Source organism: Palaemon carinicauda, chromosome 40, assembly GCF_036898095.1.
Source record: "Palaemon carinicauda isolate YSFRI2023 chromosome 40, ASM3689809v2, whole genome shotgun sequence".
In the NCBI taxonomy this organism is placed as follows: Eukaryota; Metazoa; Arthropoda; class Malacostraca; order Decapoda; family Palaemonidae; genus Palaemon; species Palaemon carinicauda.
This window is the reverse complement of record NC_090764.1, coordinates 18,439,705-18,461,050: the sequence shown is the minus strand read 5'-3', so window position 1 is coordinate 18,461,050 and position 21,346 is coordinate 18,439,705. Positions and strand designations below refer to the sequence as shown.

Genomic DNA, 21,346 nt, shown 5'->3' with positions numbered 1-21,346 from the left:
GGTGATGAAATTGCAAAACATTAATCCTATCAAAACAATATTGCTGTGGTTACACGACTTTGCCAATGATTAGACTGTAAGGCTATTATTGTGATGTCAAGTGAGACGTATGAGTACATTTTGATAGCTCATTTGTTTATAGAAATATTTAATTTAATTTTTTGTAGTAATTACATCTTTACTGATTAAAAAATTATATTTGACCTATTAAAAGTATATTTCTGGGCTCAACCTGTGTCGCTCCGTGAAATGCTCCTTAAAGCACCATTTCAAAGGTATAAATACTGCTAAATATACCAGAGAAAAAAGTTGCATGGAATGCCAGGAATATACCCAGCTCGCTCACCCCTAAAGGGTGTCAGTATTAAAACTGGGGCGAGTGATACCACTACCAGAGGTCCCTTTCCAATTAGACTTCTCCCTCCTCAAAATCACCCGTTACTACGAAGTGTCGTTCAGTTCTGGGCGACACAGGTTCCTCGCCCAGAAATAGATTTTTCCTTCGTCAAAATCCCTTATTATTGTAAATTTATATTTTTTATCATTCGAACAGAATGCGCAGTCAGAAAATCGTAATAACATCACAGCATCAACATGGCGCAACGTATGGAAAAAGTTACGAGTGCTGATGCCCTTTATCTGGCCAAAGAAGAGCTTCCTCTTGCAGCTGAACGTTATCCTTTGCATCATACTCTTACTCATAGGCCGAGCTGCAAATTTATTTGTTCCCATTTACTACAAGTTGATAGGTAAGTAACTTGATTCAGATTTTTTTACATTCTTCTGTTAATTTTTGTTGATATTTTAGTATTTGTCGACCTTCATTTATGTTCGATGCCGCACCTTATGTTAAACAAGGGCTTTAGTGTTGGCAGCCCGTCACTTAATTTGTGAAAACTGTCTGGAATTTAGTAATACCAAGGGGTATTCTTTAAGATTTTTACATACACTACAATAATATAGATTTGTCTTGCACTTTAAAAGCTCCATATTATGGGTGCAAAGAATAATGTCAAATTTTGTAGTGTCACATGTATTTCATCAGAAATATAGCCTTATTTTAATTTTCATGTCTCACTTTTGGTGTCCGATGTCATCTATTAATTGAATTTACTGTCTGTGAAACTTTGATGTGTTTGTATGTCAGTTAAGTTTAAAAGGTTTTAAAGCACTTTCAAACTTATTATCTTCGAATATTAAGACTTCAAGCTCCACATTTTCATTCATGGGGATGATATTCAACATTTTTGGTGGATATTAAGGTCAAGAAAGTCTCCTAGATTAAAGGTCAAATAAGATTTTACGTCCGTTGAAAAATTATATACTCTATCTCAGTGCAGTAGAGGATACAATTTTGCTTCTCAAAGCTTTATATACTTCTCTTTTATTACTTTGAGTACAAAGGTAAGTCTCCTAAGGTATCAGATTCTTCTATATCAAAGCCTTCAGGTATCAGAATCAAGGTTGCTAAGTGCAATTGGAATAAGAGAAAGAAGAATGACCAGGTCAGGAACACAAATGCATTATCTGACCTTTGATTGATCTGGACCAGGTACTAGTCAGTGGTCTGTGAACATAGTGATCAATGGTGTATAGTGGGGTACCAAATCAATTTAACCAAACAGTATTTAAATAAAGTTTGTTTAGTTCATGATTTTAGGATTCTAGGTCAATAGTAATGCATGGGTTATTTAAGTCATTTATACCTGATTTGTTTTCGAATAGGTGCCATACAGTTTTCTCTCATATTGTTCTTCAAAACTACTGTGGTTTGGTTGGGAGTTTTGATATGATACTAAAAGGAGGCTTTTAATCTTTATGAAAGGTAAAACAATTAGATTACTAATTATTCCATAATGCTGGTAAACAATGTATTTTAATTTCTATAAGGTTGGATATATCAAGTTGGTTTAAATGTGATATGATTTTAAAATTAGGTTATATTTTGTTTCCTCCATCATTACCTCCAAAAGACTGTTAGTTAGTTTATGGCCTTTTTTTTTAGTTCCGAATCACTGTATTTGTACATATTTCTTCCAGTTGATGGCCTTGGAGGAAGTGGTGGCACGCCCTATTTTTGCTGGGACTATGTACTCATTTACAGTGCTCTCAAGTTTCTGCAAGGTGGGGGTACCGGAGGAATGGGCCTACTTAATAATGCACGTTCCCTCCTCTGGATATCAGTGCAGCAGTACACGAGTCGGGAAGTACAGGTGTTGTATTAGTCAGTGTTAATTTGGTTTTGTGTAGTTATTCTTCGTGCAATATCAATTTTCACTCAATTTTTTTAGTAGAATTTGTTTTATTGAAATTTATGCTATTTTTTTCATTGAATTTTGCTTTCATTATACAAAATAATTGTTAAAAATTGTAATTAATGTGGTTTTTAGAAAAAATAGTTTAATAAACAAATTATTTAGAAGTAATTAAACACTTGATATGAGCCACTTCATATTTTAAGACTTTTTCTTTCTTTTTTTTCATGAAACAGCTCCAACTCTTTTCCCATCTCCATAATCTGTCCTTGAGATGGCACTTGGGACGCAAGACTGGAGAAGTCTTAAGAGTGATGGACCGTGGTACCAGCTCAATCAATTCCCTACTCTCTTATATTGTATTTAAGTAAGTTTTATTTTTTATTTTGTTCAAACCAAAAAATAAAGTTATCCTAGATCTATCGTTGAAAGAGGTTCCATTGATATTTCAGCATTGGATGTCATTCAAAGGGTTTTTGTTAGAATTCAATCTGGAATAGGTTCAAAGAGATAGTGTTAGGTTTCAATTAAGTTTTGTGTAGAGTTCTTTGAAGCTAGAAGAGTAGATTAGAATTTTATATGGCTAATGTTTTGGCTATGGATCCAAACATATGCTTAGGTTTTTCTCATTGGATTCATATAGTTTGGAAAGAATATTGTCAAGAAAATTCACATCTAGATGAAGATGAAAGGTTCATTTTCATTGTAAGTCGTCTGAAATGTTATTGATGGATATGTTTGAAAATTATAGGTGAGAGTGGGACTATGCCATGGGAGACTATTTTTATTTCATTAATTTTGTCACCAAATGAAAATGTAGGTACAGTACAGTGTATATAGTTTTGAGTAGTAAAGTAGGATATTTTGTTGTAATAATCATTGGCCTAATGCTCTTCTCTGTAATTGTTAGGGGGCTACTCTCCTCTTGGTAAGGGTAGAAAAGAGACTTTAACTATGGTAAGCAGCTCTTCTAGGAGAAGGGCACTCCGAAATCAAACCATTGTTCTTGTGGTTAGTGCCATAGCCTCTATACCATGGTCTTCCACTGTCTTGGATTATAGTTCTCTTGCTTGAGGATACACTCAAGCATGCTGTTCTATCTTATTTCTCTTCCTCTTATTTTTTGAAGTATTTATAGTTTATATATGAAAGATCTAATTCAATGTTGTTTACTGGTTTTAAGATATTTTATTTTGATGTTTATTACTTCTCTTTTTGTTTATTAATTCCTTATTTCCTTTCCTCACTGGGTTATTTTTCCCTGTTGGAGCCCTTGGGCTTATAGTATCCTGCTTTTCCAAATAGGGTTATAGTTTACCCTGTGATGGTAATAATATTAAAAGGACAACAATGATTTTATTCTAAGAGGGTAGCTTAACTTGACGTATGTTGTTGTTGTTATGTATTTTCCAGATGTATTTTGAGAATACTTATCTGTTAATTGTGTGCCATACCAAATATGATATAAGTACAGTATAATTGGTAGGACAGGATTCTTTGTTTTTATTGATATTGCATTTTTTATTTCAGCATTGCTCCAACTGTGATTGATATCGTTATTGCAATTGTATACTTCACTGCTGCTTTCAACTACTGGTTCGGTATCATTGTTTTCATTACTATGGCAATATACTTAGGTGAGTTCCATTCTTTTCTTTCTTCTTTGAATTTTATTATTTGTATAACCCTCCCCTGATGTTCATATTGATTTGTTGTCAAAGCTGACATATTAACGTTGCCTCCCCAAAAATACTAAAAGATTTCCCGTTTTGTTACCTTCCACTGCAACGTCTGGGAACTAATGGAAAAAAATCCCATCGTGGCAAGCCAGCATCAGCTTGTATTCAGTCTTCTCATCTTGCAGACTGCTTCAGATTTTGATATTCAATTTTGTATAATTTTTTAAATGTCTTTTCTAGATTTGTTAGTACAGCACTGTGTAGATTGTTCAAGGGAATTATTTCTCGGTAATCATGTTTGACCTTCTCTTTGTGTCTTGTTCCGGGGACAGTGTTGTGCTTAGATTTTGTTTTTATGTATGGAGACAAATTGTTCACTTATAGTTTTTAATTTTTAATGATGTTCAGCTGATATCTTACTACTATGATTATTCAAACATAAAGTTAATTTACATATAGTATATACCTTTACGAATTTTACTTTGTTCGCATTTTGTTCAGGCTATATCCAGGAAATGCTTTGAGAAATAATTTTCTATTTGCGTATCCTTCGGGAGTCAGCATTATGAAGCTTCATCTGTGGTGGAAATGTGGGAGGTTGGGCTGTGGCACCCTAGCAGTACCAGCTGAACTCGGTTGGGTCCCTGATTAGGCTGAAGGAACATGGAGAGTAGAGGTCCCCTTTTTGTTTTGTTTCATTGTTGGTGTCGGCTACCCCCCAAAATTGGGGGAGGTGCCTTGGTATATGGATGGATGGATTTGCGTATCCTTCGGTAGTTTCCAAATCCTGTTCAGTCTTCGAACTTCTAGTTTCAGAGATAATGTTTAGGTATTCTCTATCATGAAGCTCAATACTACATGGTATTCTAGAAGTTTTATTCCAGCTTTGGCCAAGTTGTGGAATGATCTTTCTAATCAGGTAGTTGAATAAGTAGAACTTTCATTTTCATATGGGAAGATAGATACAGTATTTGAAAATATTGTATACTGAGGTTATTTTAGAATTTAATTTTTTTTTTATATTAGAGTTTTGAAAGGTCTAAGTTTCTCTTCCTTTTTCTCTGAGCATAAAATTGAGTAAAAATCTATTTTGAAATTATAGTACCATATTTTTTTTTTTTTTTTTTGTAATTTGCATCTATAATTGGTAGAAAGTTTGCTGTGCTTCAGTTTTTCTGTTGATTTCAGGTTTTACTATTGGGTTGACTGAATGGAGAACCAAGTTTCGCCGGAAGATGAACCTGGCTGACAACGAACAGAGAACAAGAGGTGTAGATTCCCTCCTGAATTTTGAAACAGTAAAGTATTATGGTGCTGAGGAATATGAGGTTGACAGATATAGAGAAGCAGTATTGATTTATCAGGTCTGTAATAAACACTTTCTTTTTTATATGAATCAATGATTTATTTCCTAGTTATGTATTTTATATGTTTTTATTTGATGTCAAATATTTTTATGTAAGTGCCACATGAATCATGTGAAGGCCTATGTTGGTTTAACATCAAGGATAGGAATTTTAATGCCTGGTTCATATTTTGATAAGCCTATTAAGCACAGTTATCCTCATTCGTGGTTAACAAATTTTTCTCCCGACACCTTAGTTTCGCCAAGAAAAACAGCATCAGCTAACGTTAATGCTAACAAATTTATATCTTATCTTTTACAGCGCGAGGAGTGGAGTTCCAATGCATCATTGTGCTTCCTGAACACTATTCAGAATTTCATCATCAATGGAGGTTTGTTGGCAGGTTCTATGCTGGCAGCTTGGATGGTGGCATATGACAAGGGCCTCACTGTTGGAGACTATGTCCTCTTTGCCACTTATATCATGCAGTTATACACACCCTTAAACTGGTTTGGTACTTACTACCGAATGATTCAACAGAACTTCATAGATATGGAGAACATGTTTGAGTTGTTGGAAGAAAAAGAAGAAATATTGGATAAGGTAGGCATGAGTATGTTTGAACATTTGAATGATATTGCTAGTTTGATTGCTAACATTATTTATAATAGTATATTGTTACAGTTTCAGTGCCAACATCTATTTGCTTGAGGAAACTTTCAATTACAATTTGAACACTGTATACTTATTCATAGTTCAATTACCTTGATATTCAAATATGCCTTATCCTTAGGTTAACACTAAACCGTAATATAATTTTATTTTTTATATGAATGAATGTATAAGAATAGTATAAGATGTTAGCATTTTCAAGATCGTAAGAATATAGAAGTATCAAATTTTGAGGCACTTTCTGTAATCTGTAAAGTGTAAATTTGTATCTTTTACACCGAAAACATGATTTAACACATCTTATATTTTTTTCTTACTAGGATGATGCTCAGCTGCTGTTGGTACCTCAAGGACGAATTGAATTTAAGGATGTTACTTTCCACTATTCTCCTGATAGGCCAATTTTAAAGAATATCTCTTTTGTGGTTGAACCTGGCCAAACCGTAGCTATTGTAAGTTAATTCAGTAGATTTTGTTTATATATTACTTTTGATGTCTGAAATATATACTTAGTTATTAAAGCTTTCTTAGTAGATATGCATATGTAAAAGGAGTTAAGTTCATAAGCGTTTTATTTTTTTTAAAGTAGTGTATGTATGATCTTACAAATTTTAAACCATATTTTTTAAAGATAACTTTATAAGACTAGATTGTGGTGGAATCAAGTCTAGTGTTGTTAATTTATTATGTATAGATAGTAGTAGCTATTGATATATTGTACTTAAATCTTCTCAACTGAGAAGCAGTCTTGCCTACCCTGAGACTTGGGTCCCGGGGTGAAATATCCTCATTCTCTGGCCTCGAATGCACTCTTCTTATATTCTGTGGAGGGTATCATGGGGTATTTTCCTCAAGACTATTGCTTTCCTATTTCAGCAAGAGAATTGTAGAATAGGCAGCTCCTTGCATTTTGTGGATCCTGCCTTATCGGGGTTAGATAATGCTCGAAGGGAGCCTCATGTGGTTTGACCAGTCATGGGACTTAGGTTCAGGGGTGTGATGGTCCTCAAGACTGTCTCTCTTTTCTGCATTGGCAAGAGAGTAGGAGAGGTTCAGGCTCTTCATTATAAACTTTTTAGTGATTGGGGGTTCTGTGGTCTTTGTCATCTCACAAACCATGTGATAAAGACCATACTAGTCAGTCTCAAACCAGTTTGGGACCTTCTTAATCCTATCTCTGTGTAATTTGACACGAAGTTGCCTCATGTCCCGTCAGGACATGGGGAGGGGACATTTAGATTTCTTTTTCATTGGAGAATTAAATGAAGTTCATATTTATTAAGCAGTTAAATTCTGTAATGGTTGATGTATTAAGCATTTACTTTTATTTATAGGTCGGGCCAACAGGGAGTGGCAAAAGCACCATCATGAGGCTTATTTTCCGTTTCTATGACGTCGTTGATGGTGCGGTGTTTGTGGATAACCTGGATATCAGAAATTACAAGCAGAATTCTGTACGCCAAGCCATAGGTGTTGTTCCCCAAGATACAGTGCTTTTCAATGACTCTATTTTGTAAGTAATTGTTGATTTACTTTGGATTGCTTTCTGAAATAGTTGTGGAAAATAAACTTATTTCTATTGTGATTTTGATGCTGGAGCATAGTTTTGTCATTCCCTTTAATGATTATTACATAAGTGATAACATAAATTTATTTAAATCTAGATCCAGTTTGTACTCTCTCTCTCTCTCTCTCTCTCTCTCTCTCTCTCTCTCTCGTTATGACAACAGATTTTAAAAAAATCCTACAATTACAAGGATGTGTTCACTAGATCCAATCTCTCTCTCTCTCTCTCTCTCTCTCTCTCTCTCTCTCTCTCTCTCTCTCTCTCTCTCTCTCTCTCTCTCTCTCTTTAATACAACAGATTTTTAAAAAATCCTACAATTATAAGGATGTGTTCACTAGATCCAATCTCTCTCTCTCTCTCTCTCTCTCTCTCTCTCTCTCTCTCTCTCTCTCTCTCTCTCTCTCTCTCTCTCTCTCTCATGACAACAGATTTAAAAAGAGAATCTTACTCTTTTAAGGCTGTATTCACTAAATTTTCTTATGACTAATGCATGGTTATTCCTTTCAGTTACAACATTCACTATGGTAAAGTAACAGCGCCGGATGCAGATGTGAAAGATGCTGCTAAACACGCAGATATACATGATAAGATTTTAACATTCCCAGAACAGTACGATACAAAGGTTTGTTCCATTTATAGTGGTTTTTTTTTTTGCCTGAAATACCTGTCTTTAGGTTTTTGACTTGTGCTTTTCATTTGCAGAGTTGAGTAATTAAATTTTCTGCATATAAACGTGGTACCTCAGTATGCATTCATAATTGGTTCCAGAACCTTAGATTCTTACCAGTCAAGACTTATAAGAGCACAAAACAAATTTTCGCTTAAGAAGTGATGGAAAAAGAAATAATGTTTCCTCGGCAATAAGAAGTACAGTGGAACCTCTACATACGAATTTAATCCGTTCCAGAACCAACTTCGGATGTAGAAATTGTTCGGATGTCGAAACGAATTTTCCCATAAGAATACATTGAAATAGGATTAATCCGTGGTTGAGCCCAAAAACCTATGATAACTTCTTAATAAACCACTACACATAATTTTCCCATGAGAATAATGAACACTAAATTAGATAATAGACATGTAAATAAGAAGAATAGACATGTAAATAAGAAGAATTAGCAAAAAATGATAAATAAGAAACGGGTTTTTAGCGTCACTTTACCTTAGAAACTCCAGCGCAGGTGTTGTTCGTCTTCGCTACGCAGAGAGGAGAGAGGAGACGGACGGACGGCGAGGAGGTAGAGAGGTTAACTACGATAAACGTAACACTACCGTAACTTATTCTAACTTACACTAAGTGAACTTTAACATAACTTAGCTTATTTTTTTTTTTTTTTTTATATTTTATATTTTTTTTTTACATTTTCTTTTTTTCTTTTTGATGATTACGTAATTTTAATCACTATCACTTACATTTAAAATTGACTGAATTTCTTTTGCTTCACTCTTTTCCGTTTTCTGTGTTTCACTTTCTTCCTCTTCACTCTTTGCCGTTTTCTTCGGTTCACTTACATCCTCTTCATCGCGAGTTCGCTTCGCAGTTTTTTTAAAGAAAGCATCGATAGATAATTGCTTGGTACGGCTTTTCAGAATGTTTCGAAAGTGCGTTAGGCAAACATCATCGAATTGAGAAACTACACGACAAACCTGCAATTTCTTTGGATGGTATTTGTCGATGAAGTCGACCACGTCTTGATATTTTCCTAACACCTCTTTTATTTGCGCTGAACCTAACACATGTTCTACCTCCTCGCTCTCTTCCTCGTCATCACTCATGTGCTCCGACATAGCATGGAGTTCCTTGAGCTCATCCGTCGTCAGTTCGTCGTGATGTTCGGCGACGAGTTCCGTAACGTCATCTGCGTTGACCTCCAGACCCATGGACTTGCCAAGGGAGACGATTTCCTCTACGGCTTCCGCTGCACCGACCACAGGATCAGGTTCGGGGTCAAAACCCTCGAAAGCTCGGGGAGAAACTGCATCAGGCCACAGCTTCTTCCATGCAGAATTGAGGGTCCGTCGAGTTAATCCCACCCAAGCCTGATCAATGATCTTTAAGCAGTGCACGATATTGAAGTGGCCCCTCCAAAATTCACGCAAAGTTAAGTTGGTGCTTTGCGTGACATTAAAGCACTGCTTGAATAAGTGCTTGGTGTACAGCTTCTTAAAATTAGAGATGACTTGCTGGTCCATGGGCTGGAGGATAGAGGTGGTATTTGGTGGAAGATACAGCACCTTTATGAACTTGAATTCATCGAAGATATCATCTTCAAGTCCGGGGGGGGTGAGCGGGTGCATTGTCAAGGCATAGCAGGCACTTTAAAGGCAATTTCTGCTCATGAAGATACTTCTTCACAGAAGGACCGAAAACTTGGTTTACCCATTGCACAAAGAATTGCCTAGTGACCCAGGCCTTCGAGTTGGATCGCCAGAAAACATGAAGCTGATCCTTATCGACGTTGTGTGCTTTAAAGGCCCTAGGGTTCTCCGAATGGTAAACAAGCAAGGGCTTGACTTTAAAGTCCCCACTAGCGTTGGCACATAGAGCAAGAGTCAACCGATCCTTCATTGGCTTATGCCCAGGCAATTTCTTCTCTTCAGCAGTGATGTAGGTTCGACTCGGCATCTTCTTCCAAAACAATTGAACACCTACTGCTCTACGTAGCCTTCTTCCTTTACGATATTTTCGAATTTCTTAACAAAGTCAGCTGCAGCCTTTGTGTCCGCACTAGCAGCCTCTCTGTGGCGAACAACTGAATGAATCCCGGACCGTTTCTTAAATTTCTCGAACCAGCCACGAGATGCCTTGAAATCATCTGAGGAAGGCTCGGTTGAACTCTCCCCAGCATCACCCCCAGAGCTCTCCTCCTTCAAGTCCGTAAAGATGGCGTGCGCCTTCTCGCAGATAACGGTTTCGGTGATGGTGTCGCCAACGATCTCTCTATCCTTAATCCACACTAGTAGAAGTCGTTCCATCTCTTCTATGATAGGGGTACGGCGTTTGGAAATTATAGTGATCCCCTTAGAAGGTTTCACTGCTTTAATAGCTTCCTTCTGTTTAAGGATTGTCGAGATCGTCGACATATTACGGCCATACTGTTTAGCAAGTTCACTCACGCGGATGCCACGCTCATGTTTTTCAATAATTTCCTGCTTAACTTCTAAAGAAAGTATTTCCTTCTTCCTTTTCTCACCACTACCACTGGCAAAACTAAGCCTTTTTGGACCCATGATTTACGTAAATTATCGTTAATGGATGCACGTAAAAAATCACGATTAAATCACAGTTAATATCAGAACGCAAAGAGCACAACCGCACGAAGCCGACGAGAACAGAGGACTGACCCAAGCCGCGCTAATTGAGTGTCCCTCCGAGGTCGATGTGCTGCCTTCTATCGGCGGAAATAAAAAACACTTCAGGCGCTATGAGCACCGACTACGCGTACGAGTATTGTTTACTTCGGGTGTCGAAAAAAACATTCGGGTGTAGAGTCGGAACGTGTTCGAATTGTACTTCGCGTGTCGAAAAATTCGGATACAACCGGTACGACGAAAATTGCTACTTCGTGTGTCGAAATAAAATTCGGGTGTAGAGTCAAAAATTTGCTCGAATTTTACTTCGGATGTTGGAAAATTCGGATGTAGATACGTTCGGATGTAGAGGTTCCACTGTATATGACATGCTGTACATTGATAGAGTTGTATGAAATAATTTGAATACTACAATGATACTGAAATGCTTAAATATAGAAAGTAATCACGTGAAATAAATTAAAATGTAACCTCACTTTACCTTGCTGAGGGGAGTCAAATGTCTACGATGAAGGATAGGATATATTATTGTTTAGATGGAGAGTCTCTTTCATATAATGCTTCATTCATCTGAAATTTATATTTTTCAACTTTTTTTCACATGCATAGTAGTCCTAACTATTATATTTCTGTATCATAGGTTGGAGAGCGAGGTTTGAAATTAAGTGGTGGTGAAAAGCAGCGTGTGGCTATTGCCCGAACAATATTAAAGAATCCAGCGTTCATTCTGCTTGATGAAGCTACAAGTGCGCTGGATACGCAGACTGAACGAAATATTCAGGTGAGTGTCTTGCCAAGGTTTGAGAAGCAAAATTTGTGAACTCTTTTAGGATAATTCTGGATCATTTATTCAATTATAATTTGATTTCTATTCTTACTGCTTTCATCATTTCAGTTAGTTTTGCTGTTTTTTTTATTTTTTATGCTGTGATATCAAATTTAATACGTTTGAATGCATTTGGTGTTTCAATGATAAATATTTATTCCACCATATACTTTACCTTTATGTTAAATGTTGAGCTTGTACTATTAAAATTCAGCCAACTGTACAGCAGTTTGTTCCGATGCATGTACAAGCCTTTTGTCCTTTAAGTAGGGAATATGTTTTCATTGCTAGCTGCAATATATGTTGAAATCGTTTAATGATGTAGTTAAATGACTTGTGGTAAGCAAGGGCAAGGAGTCCCACCCCATCCTGCCCCCACTTGTCCAAAGGTCTTCACATAGGTTTTTGGTTCCAATAAACAGTCTTTTCATTTCAGTTTTCTATCAGGAAGTGAATGCTGGCTATTTATTGCTATAGGTGTGAAGTAGGAAACTCGTTCATGCGAAAAAGGCTGGACTTTACATAAGATTTTTGTTAAATAGGTTGAAGATCCACACAATCTCTGTCCTTGTTAGGGGCATGATTGCATCCCCAATGTAGTTCATGGCTTCCTATACATACGTATACCAAGGCACTTCCGCCAATTTTGGGGGGTAGCCGACATCAACAAATGAAACAAAACAAAAAGGGGACCTCTACCCAGCCTGACAAGGGACTCAACCGAGTTCAGCTGGTACTGCTAGGCTTCCTATACAGTACAATAATAGGTGTAATCTATTAGAGAGATGAAGAGAACGTTGCTTTTTCTTTCCACTCATTGAGCATGTCTGCCACTGCCGCTCTTATTCTTATGGCCCTGACTCAGTCCCCAGATAGTATGCGTCAGGAGCAAGGAACTCTCTTAGCTACGTTGGCAGGCTTTTCAGGTTCTGGTAGTGTGTAGGGTTCCCATCAGATGTTGGTGACTCTTCATTTATGGATTCCGCTGAAGATGAGTGTAACCTAAGGAACGTTTGGGCTTCCTTAGGTCTTTCAGGTAGGTTCCCCAATGCCAATGTCTCCCTTGGTGATGCAAGTGGCAAAGGACTTGGTCAAATACACCTAAAGTTTTAAATATTATGTGATTCATCTCTTGGGAAAGCTCACTCTTTCTCCCTTCAAACAGATACATCTGATTCTATATATGTTATATGAAGATATAGTAAAACATGAAATATAACATTATTTATTTATCAATAAATCTGATCTCTCTCTCTCTCTCTCTCTCTCTCTCTCACTCTCACTCTCTCGGGGGGGGGATACTCACCCTCACTCACCACTCTCTCTCTCTCTCTCTCTCTCTCCTCTCTCTCTCTCTCTCTCTCTCTCTCTCTCTCTCTCTCTCTCTCTCTCTCTCTCTCTCTCTTTTTTTTTGTGGGGGGGATACTCACCCTTACTCACCACATGCCGTTAACGAATTCCTCTTAAGATATTCCGTATTTTAAAATAATGAAAGTTTGGAATAGCTAGGAAAAATACAAATTACTTAAAAGATTTTCATATCTAGCTCAAACAAATTACTGTTCTGTACTCATATTCGATAATTCATGCACTTAACCCCACAATTTTCTCAACTGATTGTCCAGACTACGAAAAAATTGAGTCTCAGAACTCCAAGATCTGAAAGTCATATCTGCAGATGATTTATCTTGAGTAAAGAACAGTTTGTCTAAGATTTATGAAGACTAGTAAACACCCCAATGGACGTAGCGGTACGTTCTTGCAAAACACTGTTATTTACATGTTTTTGCATATTTTTGATAACTTTATGAGAAACTTCAGGCATTTTCCAAGAGAATGAGACCAACCTGACCTCTCTATGATAAAAATTAAGGTTGTTAGAGCAATTTAAAAGAAAGATATAGCAAAATGTGTTTGAAAGTTCAACATACCTTGGAGCTAAAAGGGTTAAGAGTATTAGGTACTCATAAGTAAAAATTTTGCATGAAAAACTCATTTTTTTACTTAAGCTTCTGATAGAAATTAGGGTAGGGTTGTTTATCCTGTTCAGAAGGATATTTATTACTTTCTACTTTCATGGTTATATTAAAAAATTTTATCGTTTTGTTCCATTCTGTTTTCTTCCTTACTTCCTAACATACACCATTCTTTTCACCTGGACAAAATGTATGAGTAAGTGGATGGAGAATAACAAAAAGTATGAAGTCTCATGAAATAGAGATGGGGGAGGGTCATGGTTAAGTGCACTGTTCATTGATAAGATATAATCAGGCATCAGTAAGTACCAGATAAGATACTTTATAGATATTGGCTAGAAGTCCCTTTTTGACCAGATAATTGTACTGACTTTTTATTGCTTATGTCACATGATCAAAATGGCCAGGTTTGTCCATACAATTTTTTTTGGAATAGGCCCTTGAGATGGCAATCTAAATATATATTGATAAAAATGGGTCAGGGAATGCTGAGCATGTTTACTGTGCAGAATTTTTCATTCTAATGTAAATGCTTACTTTTCATTACCATCAAATCTAAGAGGCTGATTGTTTTTCTCACTCTGGTGCAGTTTAAATCTAAGTAAGCTTGTTTTTCTCACTCTGGTGCAGTTTAATCTAAGTGAGCCTGTTTTTCTCACTCTGGTGCAGTTTAAATATAAGTAAGCTGTTTTTCTCACTCTGGTGCATTTAAATCAAAGTAAGCCTGTTTTTCTCACTCTGGTGTAGTTTAAATCTAAGTAAGCTTGTTTTTCTCTCTCTGGTGCATTTTAAATCTAAGTAAGCTTGTTTTTCTCACTCTGGTGCAATTTAAATCTGAGTGAGCCTGTTTTTCTCACTGGTGCAGTTTAAATCTAAGTATGCTTTTTTTTTTTTTCACTGGTGCAGTTTAAATCTAAGTGAGCCTGTTTCTTCTCACTCTGGTGCAGATTAAATCTAAGTGTGCCTGTTTTTCTCACTCCAGTACAGTTCATGTCTAAGTAAGCCTCCACACCACTCATTCTGATAATTATTGAAGAGCATGTGATGGGGACTATGGATTACCTTCTATATCCATAAAAGGAATTGTTTCTAACTACTTTGTCGTGAGGTGTGCCGCTTTCCTTGTATGCTTGAAGAATAGATATAAAATTACCCTAATGATTCAATACATTTATACCAATGACCTCTGCCAGATTGATATAATTTTTTTTCTTTAATCAGGCGGCCTTACAAAAGGTATGTAAAGATCGGACAACAGTTGTGGTGGCTCATCGCCTTTCTACAGTCATAAATGCTGACATTATCCTTGTACTAAGGGAAGGAGAAATCGTTGAAAGAGGAAGGCAAGTAGTAAAATATAACTAAATACATACTAGTGTCTGACTGTAACTCATGCTCTTTAATATTTCTTTTTCTTCAATTAAGTAGCTGTATAATTGATCAGGAAATTTTTCTATTTGCGAAAGATATATTTATTATTATGTCATTAGTATGATATTGATTATAGTTGATGCTATAAACCATTTGTTGTTTCTAGAGTACACATACTTTTCAGGCATGAAGAGTTACTTGGCTCGGGGGGAATATATAGTAATATGTGGCAACAACAGCTAGAAGCTAATAATAATGCAGAGAGCAGTATACCTACCGAAGAGGGTGCAGCTGCTGTAGCCGAGACGACACCCGAAGTGCCGTGCGACAAACCATCTAGTGAAAAACCATCTAGCGAAAAACCATCTAGCGAAAAACCGTCTACCGAAAAACCTTCTACAGCTAAGCAGGAGGATGAAAAGTCATAATATTAGTGGAAAATTATCTAAAGATTTGTATATAAGGAATATACTTAAATTGTGATTTAGGAACTTCCATATATGTACATTATCTATACAGTAGTAAGTAAGTTTAGCCAAAGACACACATAGATGTGTTGTCACTTAAAAGTAGAATGAACAAAGGGGAATTTTATTAATAAATATTTAATTTTTCTGCGACAGAATGACTCTGATCAGGATAGTCATGAAAGGCTTGGCTTCTAAGAACTGCATTTCATTGATCTTTAGTTTTGTGGAAAAACTGCTGCAGGCAGCAGAGGTTGTTATGGTTAACAGTATGTATCGGTGTATTTAAGTAAAGCAAGCACAATCTACACAGAAAGACGAGTTAAAAATTTCAAGTTGTATACTAATAAAGCATCGGTTAGCCATGAAAAAGTCGTGTAGTTAAGGAGCATATTCGCATTTGAATCGTTGCTATTTCTATGTTTGTATCGGATATAATTGATCATATTCATCGTAACTGTTTTATGTTTAGTGTGAAATTGTTTAATAGTTTGGTTGCTCTGCATATAATGGGTTTATTGATAATCAATTTATATGGGATTCATTATTAGTGCTTTTGCTTTTTTTTTTTTTTTATTCAATGACTGGTTGAAATCGTCTCCTGGCTAAAAATTAGAAAAATTCCATTCATGGTTTTAGAGACCGCTATGAGGAATGCCTCCTGGGAGAAAAGAGACATGGAGCTCTGCCAAAATGGTTTTGTGAGAATGCACAGAGCTTTCAAAAAGAAAGACGTGTAATAAATTCAAGACTATTAGATACCAGCTCAGTTTTATTGATGCACAGTTAAGGAGTTCTTCAGGGATAGCGTAATGTAAGGGATGATCAAGTGATGCTTGGGCTAAATGTATTGCAATTGAACCACTGAGAAAACGAAGAGATTCGGGTCCATGCAGTCTCATCTTTCAATTACTTACATATCATGTCAACTTTACCGCCTTAGATATTGATTGAGCCTACTTTTCCTTAGATTTTTTGTAAACAGAGTAAGAAAGATTCTTGTTTGGTGGACAATATTCAGTAGAACCCTACCATTTCATCTTTTACCTATATAAATCCCAAAGCTTTTAGGAAAACTTTCTGTTGGCAATACTCTAATTGCTGTAAAAATGACAAGATCATCAGCAGCTGTGTCTCACTCATTAATCACCTTTGGTTGTTTCAGCATATGTAGGGTAGTTAATCACTGAAGTCATTGTCAATATTAGATTCTACTGTAGTAAAGAAAGTTGGGAGATGCTGTCTTAGGAAGAACAGTTGAGTAAAGTGAAAAAAGTAGATGAAGGCTTTGATGAGAAGTCTTGATTTTAACACGAACTTTGGCATTAAATAATTAATAAATCCTAGTAAAAAAGATAACACTTCAAGTGGTTTAATTTTGAACACGAATAACAAAGAGCAAAAAGTGAACCAGCCACACTTTGTATATAAAGGATGAAGGATGTATATAATGAAAAGAATCAGAAAATCTATTGTGAAAAAATTGAAGACAATAGGAGGGCAGATGTTAATCTTAAAGATCAGAGGACACGTCAATAAGAACACCAAAGTTCTGAAGAAAACTGCTAAGGACAGAAACAGGTCAGTAATGATTCGCTTTGGCTTTTTTTTTTTTTTTTTTTTTTTTTGTAATTCACGGGGTTTGGTACAGGTGGAAGCTTCAGAAGACCTATCAAGCCTTTAGAAATACAGATATATAGAAGGGGATTTGTCCAAAAGGCAACCTAGGGTCCACTCAAGGGTAAAACCTATACCACTGATCAACAAGTTTATGAGGTTAGATGTCTTTTTTTTCAAGCACAGTCTGTATGTTGCTAGAATAGTGCAAGTATGTTGTGGAGATGATCATCACTTAGTTATTTCAACTCTTTGACAACTTGTAGATAATACTCATTTTGTTACTAGAACTTCTCAACACTAGCCCTGGCTTACACTATTAAATATTTGATATACAGTAGTAAGAAGTCCTTATTTGTTTTGCTTGCTATCTCACCAACATTTGATCCATAAAAAGCTTATAATTCATTCTCATAAAAAATGTTTAGGAGCAATGATTTCAGAATGGCCTTGACAACAACATAACCATTTAAAACAAGCTATAATGTACCAAGTTACAGTGCAATGATGTTCACCAATTGATTAGGCATGATAGTTGAGTGCAAGGGCTAATTTTATCACTCCTAAATAGCCTTTCAGCATCTGTAGAAAAATTAGGCTTGCTTTATAGTATCCATTTTCAAATCCAAATAATTGAAGATGTGTTAGGTTTAAAAGGGTTATTCCCAAAATGGAGGCATTATATTTCTAATCACATTTTACTAGTAAGGAACATGCACTTTTACACTGAAGTTTCTGCCTAGATTGGCAACAAATTGTCATGAAAAAGTAATGTTTGCATCTTTGAAATTTGCAGGCTTTATTTTTTCTTACTCCAATGTTTTGCTTTACTGAAACAATACTTGGTACATATTGTAAGAAAGGCTGATGTTATTTACTTTACGCCTGATTGATTTCACAAGTCTATGAAAAGTATAATGTTACTTTCTAATCAAATATTATTTTGTCTCAAAGAATATGCTTATTTATAGTAAAAAAGCCTCCTGTAATTTATCATTCAATCTTCTTAGTATCCTCTTGTATAAGGGCATTTCATTTTTATGAAAAGAATCCAAAAGTTAGTGGAGGGGGATCAACCATTTTTATCATCATAAAGGAAAGAATTTATCTACAGTGCAGCATATATGTCACTTATAGTCAAATTAAAGTGTTTCCAAGAGATGAGTGTTTCATGAGAGTACATTGGAAGTATTGTATAAAATTTTGAATTTTCAATTATTTCCTGTGAAATGGGAAGCTGACAGCATCCCGGTTGCATTTCTGTGCCATTCTTCAAGAATTTGTTCCAAGTACATTACTCTACAAATCATCATATTTGGAAATAATTACCTTTCAGGTGAAAGCTAATGCGTGTGTAAAAAGCTTTGGTTTGTAATCTAGAAAGAATTCAAAAGAATCTTCCAGGTTTGACAATACTGTCTTAACTTTGCTATACAGGATAATGCAGTGGTTGCAATCCACATTTTGGTAAAAGTATTTTACTATTTATAATCATGAAATTTATTCTAAAGTATCTTTAGATGCTTAAAATGTCATTCATTCTAAATTTTTAGTACTAGCTTCATTTAAACTTTGCATAGCAATTTATTTTAATTATCACGATACAGTATTATGTATCTTTTAGAAACATATTTTTCTTGTGCAGAAGCGAGTCATTTATCTCTTTCCTGGCCTTCTCCTGACAAGTGCTTCAAAGGCTAAACACATTACAGTTGTTACTGTAAAAGCATTGTTATGGTGTATGAAACAAATTTAATGTTAGAATATTATTCGTCTATTCATTAGAAGAAATGTTTTTTCTTCAAGTTCCCTCAAGTGGACTTTAGGTAAGAGCAAAAGAGTGACAAAGGTCTGTTTTTGTTTTCTATTCTTTATATATAACCCAACAAATATGATAACTTGTACAGTAAGTTCCCGGTTTACGATGAATATCCGTTTGTGCGTGTTGTGTCTCAAGTTTTGATGCAAGTCGCTCACATGTGCTAATGCAATCGTTAATTCACAAAGTAGGCCATATAAACACTCTCAGAGATGACTAAAGTAACCAAGACTTAAAAAAATGGAGGACATAAGTATAAAATAGCATTATAAAATTAAATAGTAGCAAGAAATTACAGTCGATTTCACATCTACTAAAGGTACGATCGCGACATTCGAGTCGGTGTTTCTAAATTTTTCTGCCTGTTGGACAATGTCTAATTTTACTTTCATGGTGATGACTTTCCCTTTATCGAAGCACTGCCATCTTTGTCAGCCTTCATGGTGAAGAGCTTAAAGCTAGATTTTAGTAGGAGAGCATAGAAAAGGCAGTAACTCATAAAGTCTTACCCACAGGAACTGAGGGATGACGCTCAGATGCCGTTTTCTTTGCTCAGGCGCAAAATTACGTTGTTTGCTTTCCACCACAAAAAGAAATTTTCTTCCGCCCCACACAAGAACTAGTCTGCTTGTTCATATTTATGACAAAAAGTTTGGATTTGAAATATTTTGATTTATGGGAAATGGTCTGTATCCACGAAATGGCATAAGTTGACATCATCGAAACCCGAGGACTTACGTACTATACCTATAATTCAAATATCTAATTTTAAATATTTAACTTAGCCGGTGAATATATAATAGCTGCAACTCTGTTGCTCGACAGACACATACAATAAAAACTCGCCAGCGATCGCTATACAGGTTGCGGGTGTGCCCACCAGCGCCAACTGTCGGCCAGATACCACTCTCGATGTAAACAAAGACTCAATTTCTTCTCTGTCGACGTGTCGACAAGACGTACTTTTACTCGCTGTTGAACCTGGAGTTTTCTCAACATATTTGGTGAAGTACTTCATTTTGGTTTGAGCTTTCGCAGTGCAGGTGTTTTATTTTCATCTTAATTCTTGAACTCGTTTTTGGATAGATTTAATATTTGATGACAAAGAGAGTATGGACTCTCTTTGACTTTTAAATGGCCGACCCTTCCCTTAGACGGAAGTGGGTTTAGGCTTTTAGCAATTATCTTATCACGTTATAAATTATAGATTTTCCTCTATATATTTTATATCTCACCGCCTTTATTAGGCCTCTTCGATTAACTTTCCATTTATAATAATCATAAAAATAAATTTTAATGATTTGTTTATATGCGACCTTTCCTGAGAGTAGGCGGTCCTAACTTGGAAACCGAAGTTAAACAACGTTGAGCCCTTTCAATCGTAAATAGCTTTTAAAGAGCTAATGATTTAAAACTTTTTAAATGAATATTTTTTAATAGATATTTTATGAAAGATTTTCTTTGAATAGTCTTCGTACTGTTTTCAAAGATGAACTAACGTTTAGTTTATTTATGCTACGCAGTTTGCGCTCTATCGTTACGATAGAGAGAGAGAGTATCACGGTTTCACTTTGCAGAAAGAGTAAATCGATTCTGAAGTTTTGTTCATTCTTCTTTCAAAGCTTAAATGTTTTAAAATTCTATTTTAAAGGAACTTTTTAATTGAAAAACCTTTCAGTTTTTTCCTTTGGTCAAATAACATGTTTTTTTGACGAAACGTAATTGGGCTCTTCTCTTAGGTGCGAAATCAAGAGAGAAAGAGAGATAGAGACGGAGGGAGAGAGAGGAGAGAAAACGTTCCGTTCAAGCGGGTAACGTTGTTCTCGTGTTACTCTCGTCCCTAGTCTCTGTACGGGGAGAAGGATAAAACGTTTTTAGTTTTATTCTCGTCCCCAGGCAATGTACGGTGAGAGATTGTAAACGTAGTTTTGAATGAACTAGTGTTTAGTCTCTTCCCCAGCCACTGAATTTTTTATCTTAAAAGATGTTTACTGTTTTTTGCTGGTGTTAATGTGCTTACATTATACGACTGATTTCGCTATTACTACCTTTTGATGAGGGTAGAATTGCGTGCTTCAGGTAGAAATCAGTAAAAGTTTCGATTTCAGTGAAATAAGTGCAAAACAGAAAATCGTAGTGATAAAGTGATATTGCGCAAAGTGTTACAGTGTTGCGTCCGAGGGTTCGTCTGTTCGTGCCTGTCGTTCACCTAGTCCGGGACCTCTTGCAAGCTCCCAAGCCCAGGGGAGAAGTAATGTCGTACGACTTATGGGTTCGAGAGGCCTTGATCAGCGAACAGACGTTCCCTCTATGGTATCGGGGGTATCTTACCAAGATCTCCCCTACCATAAGGCGAGAGAGACATTTTTCTCCTCGTCATCCGAAGGCTTTTCGCACAAGAAACCTGAAACAAGGTTTCGAGACCCTTAAGCGAAAGTC

The 21,346-nt window shown here is 36.0% G+C and overlaps 1 protein-coding gene across 2 annotated transcripts in view; it reads left to right on the top strand.

Annotated features, from left to right (window-relative positions):
- Positions 1 to 18,332, top strand: part of Hmt-1 (ABC transporter ATP-binding protein/permease Hmt-1) — a 63,589-nt gene extending 45,257 nt beyond the window's left edge. The window contains exons 5-16 of one of the 2 annotated variants that reach the window (XM_068363392.1): positions 554 to 749; positions 2,041 to 2,213; positions 2,492 to 2,622; positions 3,786 to 3,892; positions 5,123 to 5,298; positions 5,602 to 5,883; positions 6,273 to 6,404; positions 7,287 to 7,465; positions 8,027 to 8,141; positions 11,472 to 11,612; positions 14,855 to 14,976; positions 15,189 to 18,332. In XM_068363392.1, the coding sequence (XP_068219493.1) occupies positions 554 to 749; positions 2,041 to 2,213; positions 2,492 to 2,622; positions 3,786 to 3,892; positions 5,123 to 5,298; positions 5,602 to 5,883; positions 6,273 to 6,404; positions 7,287 to 7,465; positions 8,027 to 8,141; positions 11,472 to 11,612; positions 14,855 to 14,976; positions 15,189 to 15,432 (1,998 nt within the window). In that variant the 3' untranslated portion in view covers positions 15,433 to 18,332. The remainder of the gene's footprint in view (positions 1 to 553; positions 750 to 2,040; positions 2,214 to 2,491; positions 2,623 to 3,785; positions 3,893 to 5,122; positions 5,299 to 5,601; positions 5,884 to 6,272; positions 6,405 to 7,286; positions 7,466 to 8,026; positions 8,142 to 11,471; positions 11,613 to 14,854; positions 14,977 to 15,188) is intronic. The other variant, XM_068363390.1, reaches the window with a different exon arrangement.
- Positions 18,333 to 21,346: the final 3,014 nt, after the last annotated feature.